This window comes from Arachis ipaensis, chromosome B03, assembly GCF_000816755.2.
Source record: "Arachis ipaensis cultivar K30076 chromosome B03, Araip1.1, whole genome shotgun sequence".
Classification (NCBI taxonomy): Eukaryota; Viridiplantae; Streptophyta; class Magnoliopsida; order Fabales; family Fabaceae; genus Arachis; species Arachis ipaensis.
The window spans coordinates 13,993,794-14,000,204 of NC_029787.2; the positions used below are offsets into that span (position 1 = coordinate 13,993,794).

General features: G+C 34.9%; 1 protein-coding gene across 7 annotated transcripts in view; it reads left to right on the plus strand.

Moving 5' to 3' along the window:
* Nucleotides 1-5,947, plus strand: part of LOC107629726 (trehalose-phosphate phosphatase A) — a 7,523-nt gene extending 1,576 nt beyond the window's left edge. For 2 of the 7 annotated variants that reach the window (XM_021118242.1, XM_021118239.1), the window contains 12 exons: nucleotides 2,279-2,764; nucleotides 2,859-2,999; nucleotides 3,087-3,158; nucleotides 3,268-3,396; nucleotides 3,488-3,544; nucleotides 3,661-3,762; nucleotides 3,900-3,977; nucleotides 4,083-4,152; nucleotides 4,233-4,303; nucleotides 4,401-4,493; nucleotides 4,597-4,623; nucleotides 5,705-5,947. In XM_021118242.1, coding sequence (XP_020973901.1) covers nucleotides 2,474-2,764; nucleotides 2,859-2,999; nucleotides 3,087-3,158; nucleotides 3,268-3,396; nucleotides 3,488-3,544; nucleotides 3,661-3,762; nucleotides 3,900-3,977; nucleotides 4,083-4,152; nucleotides 4,233-4,303; nucleotides 4,401-4,493; nucleotides 4,597-4,623; nucleotides 5,705-5,911 — 1,338 coding nt within the window. In that variant the 5' untranslated portion in view covers nucleotides 2,279-2,473 and the 3' untranslated portion in view covers nucleotides 5,912-5,947. The other 5 variants (XM_021118241.1, XM_021118240.1, XM_016332598.2 and 2 more) reach the window with 5 other exon arrangements.

A 6,411-nucleotide genomic window follows, 5' to 3' on the forward strand; every position in this document is an offset into this window, starting at 1 on the left:
GCTTTTAATGATTATTATTATTATTAATAATAATCTAATATTTAGAAGATTTGGGAGCTAGTCAAAATCTACGACACCCCTCTTTTTTTATTAATATATTTAATATTGTTAGAAGAAACTTTTCTTCCTCCCCTATTAATTTCTTCCAGCAAACCATCGTTTACTTTGACTGATCGTTGCATGATTGGTTAATTCAGTTTTTTTTCGGTTTTCTCCCGACCGGGAGATGGGTACTGTCGACTATTGATTCTGATTTGTCTCTGCCTTTAGAGCTGTTCTTGATTAAGCTGATGTGATGTTATTTGTTTCCACCTTTTTTTTCCTCTCTATTTTTTCTCATTGCTTTGTTGTGCTTCTCATTAAAACTGTCATGAACTATTTTAAAATGGATAGTAAATATAATGGAAAAAAAATTAAGCAAAAAGTCAAAATTTGAAGTAGATGCCGGTCCATATTCAGTTAAAGTGTTTAACCATTCATGGGTTGTTTCGTTCCTTCTGAGTATTTTTCTTTTGCACAGTGAGGAAATTACTTGTACACCAGAATTTACACACAGTTTGTGGACTTTTTTTTTTAATTATTATTGTTAGTTAGCAATTTTTATTGATATTCCATGTCAGTTTGTCTATTTCTTTGCAGAATCTTTATTTATTGGGACCCTTTGTATTATTGACTGCCATGCTTTGTAGGGCCATTATGTGTGGTTGCATATGGTATTGTTTTGATGTTTTCTTTCCCATCCACTTGGTGGGGTAGTAGGGCACTACATTATGCACAAATCAGCATCTGATTAATTTGTTTCTATTAGCACAGTTCACCTGTTTATACTTTCTATTTTCCTCCGCTTCATATTGGTGGTTGGATTTTCTTTTCCTTTTCTTTCTTGTATTTGTTTCTTCTCCTGATATTTAGTGCAGTTCTCATTTGTTCTGATATTTTTCTCTGCATCGTGTACTAGTCATTCTTCCTGGTGATTTTTGCTGTGCTCAGTAAGTTTGTTGATGATTATTTTATGAAACCATAGCAGTTATTGTTATTAGCTTGTTGTTCTGAAATCAATATCTACAATTGTTGTGTTGAATTCTCTTTGGTCAATATCTTTAAAGCAGCATCTTATGTGACTAAGCATGGAATTGCTTTTCATGTTTTAATTCTTCTAAACTAAGTTTTTTATCTCTGAAAATTGGTAAAATTGATCTTTTTTGGGTAATACTTCACTCTGTATGAGTCTGCCCTGTGTTTGATATATAGCATCTTTTTGTTAGAATGAATTTTTTCTTTTCTTTTTTATTTTTAAAGATGGAACTGTTGATATGATAGTCAATGAGGCATGATGAGAAAACTGCACTAATACTTGGGTGTGTGTCAGCAGCTCCTGTTGTAAGCAATAATTGAGAATAAACCCACAAGTTGTTAACTTTTCCTCATCCCTTTATCTTCTATTACAAAATCATGCTAGAATGTTTGACTTTGATGAACTTGCAATAGATGCTTTTTCTTATGATATAAATACATGAATTTATATGATCCTATTGAATTACTTCGCCATGACTCATGGTCAGCCTCAGCGGTCAATAATGCAAATTTGGCAACTAATGCCAAGTTGTGCCTTGTGTATTTCACATCATTAGTTCACTAAAAGGAGGATGGGGTCTTTACTGTCTTTGGATTTTTGTGAACTGCAATTTTGGGCCAATCATTAATTGGAAGAGTCCTTCTAAATATGCATAAATAAATGAAAAGGAAGAATCAGTGTCAATTCATTGTTTTTCGCTTTCTTCTTTGTTTTTTTTTTTTCCTTTTATTCTAAAGATTTTATTTCTTCTTTACACGGATTGTAAAAGTTAAAGCTATATAATTAGGCTAGTGCTAAAAATAGTTTCTAAAACTGTCTCCTTTACCTCAACCTCCCTTCTCCCCTGCTTTGCTTGCTGGTTGCTTCATGTGACTGTTTAATATTCTAGACATCTCAAGATCTTTGTTATTTATTGATTTGGCATTGACCAAAGCGTTTTCACGTGCACTGTTTCACCTCATAGATGTCAGACCTGCAAGTAGTTTTTCCTTTTCTATTGTAGGCTGCACACTGTTTTGAGTTTATACATTTACCATTTTTGGAACCCATGTTTGCTGTTTCAAATGGAAAAATCTCCTTCACTTTCTTTTAAAGGGTTGATAGTGAAAAGGTGGGCTCAAACTTGGGTGCCGTTTATTTCAATTTATCTGTCACTAGATAATGACATCAAACTAAGGCAATTCATATTATCATTATTTTCAGGAGCTCAGCAGTTGATGGACTGTTACCCCAAGAGCAGTGACAAGATAACATTGAAGAGGTGGTTTTTCATTGATAAGAGAGTTGGGTAAAGTGGAAATCTGATACATAGATAATAATAGTTCAATTGGTGCTCAATACTCCTTAAATTTCACACATTGTTGCCGTAATATCAAGTGGTTCACAAACCTGGATCCCATGGACTTGAAATCAAATCACACCCCTGTTCTTGCTGATGCTGCACCCATAACAAAGTCAAGACTGGGTGTGCATTCAAGTTTATTGCCTTACTCCCCAACCGGGGCGACCTTTCCACATGGTATGCTATTGACTATCCCAAGGAAGAAAACTGGACTTCTTGAGGATGTTCGTTCTAGTAGTTGGTTGGATGCCATGAAATCATCTTCTCCTCCCCCCAGGAAGATAACGAAGGATGTTAGTCATGGCTTTGCGTCACATGAATCTGATGCTGCTTATTTTAACTGGCTGGTATTGCATACTTTCCTAGAAGTTAAATTCCAGACTTTACAAATTGTGGAGGTTACTTATGCTATTTCTCTCTTTCATTTTGTTAATTTCACAGCTAAAGTATCCCTCAGCACTTACATCTTTTGAGCAAATTACAAACTATGCAAAAGGGAAGAGAATAGCCTTGTTTCTGGATTATGATGGAACTCTTTCACCGATCGTCGATAATCCTGACTGTGCTTTCATGTCTGACAATGTATGTAATGTTACCTGGAACTTGAATCAAAAAATTATCCTTTTCTAATTCGTCACTTTCTGATTTCTGATCATACAAATTCTGCAGATGCGAGATGCTGTTAAAAAGGTGGCTGAATATTTCCCTACTGCTATTATCAGTGGAAGAAGTCGTGACAAGGTAGCTTAACAGCTGAAATACAAGAAAAGATTTTCTTCCTCATCAAATTAGCTTTATTTCTTGATATGTTGGTATTGATTCTAACTTTTGTTTCACCCTATTGGCTCAGGTATATGAATTTATAGGACTAACAGAACTCTATTATGCTGGTAGTCATGGTATGGACATCATTGGTCCTGTCAGGCAGGCTGTACCTGATAACCACCCTAATTGCACCATTAGGTCTACTGACAAGCAGGTAATGGGGGTTTGTAGTCCATATGTATAAGCTCATTTTTCTTCTCAAGCTTTCTTCTAAACAGTTTTCATGATTATCTTTAACATGACAGGGTAAGGAAGTTAATTTATTCCAACCTGCTGCTGAGTTCTTGCCCCTGATTGATGAGGTAGGCATATATTTCAAAAATACCATCATTATTTTGCATTTTGGTTTTTTTTATTTTTATTTTTTATTTTTTTATTTTATAGGATGCCATATCCTGACTGGATTTTGTTTTGACAGGTGTTTGAGTCTCTTGTTGAGAGTACAAAAGATATTAAAGGAGCAAAAGTTGAAAACAATAAATTTTGTGTGTCTGTACATTACCGCAATGTAGATGATAAGGTACAGTCTCTCGTCCTCTAATGAGATAAACCACAGTTAGCAGTATCATTACATGATAACGGAGTAGCTTTTCTGCTTAATTATTTTGCTCTTACAGAGAGTTGTTAATAATTTTCTTCTCTCAATTTAATATGCAGAGTTGGGATTTGGTGGGGCAGATTGTCCATGATATTCTGAAGGGCTATCCACGTTTGCGACTAACTCATGGGCGCAAGGTATATCTGAGTGAATCTTTCTACTCTTGCTTTGGGGGATTTAACTGTGACGGATCCTTGGCATGGAGTTTTCCTTGTCGTAATCTCTGCTTCACTATTTTTCAGGTCTTAGAGGTCCGCCCAGTGATTGACTGGGATAAGGGAAAAGCAGTCACGTTTTTGCTCGAGTCACTTGGTGAGTTCTATCCCCTTTCTTGAAAATCAGAGTTCTTTGTTTTTCGCATTAATGACTGATAAAAATTTATCATTTTTCAGGGCTTAGCAATTGTGATGATGTGCTTCCTATATATATTGGAGATGACAGAACAGATGAAGATGCATTTAAGGTAATAATGAGCGCTTTCATGTCCACCTTTCTTTTCCATTTACTCTGGAGGTTTGGTTGAATAGTGATCTCAAATGAATTCATTTTTGTTCTAACAGGTTCTGAGGGAGGGAAATAAAGGTTATGGGATCTTAGTGTCCTCAGCGCCAAAAGAAAGCAATGCAGTTTACTCTCTCCGTGATCCATCAGAGGTACTTCTTATATTCTTCGTGATGTTCTGCTGCTGCACTTGTTTTGCTTGCAAATATGCTGTCTTGGATCTCGAGTTGTGATTCATTTGTTATGTGATTGCAGGTGATGGAGTTTCTCAAGTCTCTTGTGGTATGGAAGTCAAGCCCCCTAAAAAGCCTTATATAGTGTATAGAGTTGAATTATACTCTAATATATACTATAAACTATATAATATCATCATCATGGTAGTGATAATAAAGACAGCCTTATGTTTTCGATTTTGGGTTTTCTAGGAAACATGCCAAGAGGTTTCCTGCAGCAGGTTTGCGCACAGAAGACCTCTTATGGTAGCTACAACCTTGTCGCTACCTTGTTTTGTTCAAACTTCAAATCTCCTTTGGCAATTGTAAATTAGCCACTCATGTTTATGTCTCAAAAGGATTAAAGAAAAATATGCAGAGAAATTTTTTCTTTCTTTGTTATTCTTTCTTTCTTTTAAGCCCAAAGAGTGTTTATATTTTTAGTTTTTACTCACTGGTGCCTCCAGTTTTGGTTACTGTATCTTAACCACTTAAAAGGGAGTTACATATGCAATTATTATTAATTTATTCTTTTTTTTTTAATGTTCATTATTATTTTGGAATGGAATATACATGTATTTATGGCTGTCATGGCCTTTGCCATTTGCCAATACTATATCATTGATTATGAATGTTATTTTTCCGGTGTCCAAAAATCTGGAAGCGAATTCCATCATGGGTCGATGTCTTTTGGGGTCCAATAATTCAAACTTGTGATAGAAATAGAAAGCAAGCAATAAAGCTTTCTAGTATTTGTCGTTGTCTGTATGGCTATTTCCCGTCACATAAATATGATATGATTGGTAAAACCCAACAGTAAGCATTTATCACTATCAATATTTATTATATGCTACAAATGCTAGCTTGGTTCATAAATATTGTGGAATGTGGAGTGTTGATCGAAACAATTGAATCATAAACAATCAACTCGAGGCCTGCTGCACATACTTTGATAAATGATAATAGTGAAAAACAAAACGCATAAGTAAATCCAAAAGCTCTTGTTACAACCCAAGACGAGATCAGAGTTCAAAGTTCAAACCATTGATTCAACTTTTAGTTGTGTTTAGGTTTTTTTTATTTATTTCTCACTGTATCTCTCAGTCTGACAAGCCAGACACTAATCCGTTGACTAATGAGTTGTTGTGCAGGATTCGAAGATTCGAGTCTACCCAATTTGGTTGTCGTGCAGGTTCATACATACACAGGTTCAACGACCCAATACATTTGGAGTAGAGCCCAATGGAAAATATTCATTCCCCCTCTCCTCGAATGAAAGGATTTTGGACCTTTGGATCAAACTTTCATTTGAGGTGTCAGATCCATGTGAATTGTATAGAACTATACACGAAGAGTAATGCAGAGGCCCATATCAGATGGCAAATTAATTGCTTCTTAAAACGTTGCACTCCTAGTCCCCCCCAAAAAAAAAAGAACACACGTCACACTCGGGTTCAATTTTCAGCTAAGACTACTTTGTGATTTGAGAATTCTATAGTGTGTGTACTTGGGGCGTGAATAGTGTAGTAACGAATAAATAAAAAAAAAAGACTAAGAGCAATAGGTTAGAATTTAAATTCTTATGAAGTTAGTAAAGCAACAAAATAAAAGTTAACTATACTTAAATTAATGTTAAATTATATAATCTTGACTTATGAGAAATAAAAAGAAAAGAATATTAAAAATTCATCAAAATAATAAATGTTTTCTAAGATTTCTCGCAAAAAGAAAATAACATAGTGACACCAATAAAATGAAATAAAATGTGTGGTTTAACAACTGGCAAAACGGCAGCAGCGGACATGCAAGAAAATAGTAGTGTAACAGATTTGAATTGGAAAGAAAGCTTCTAGAAGTT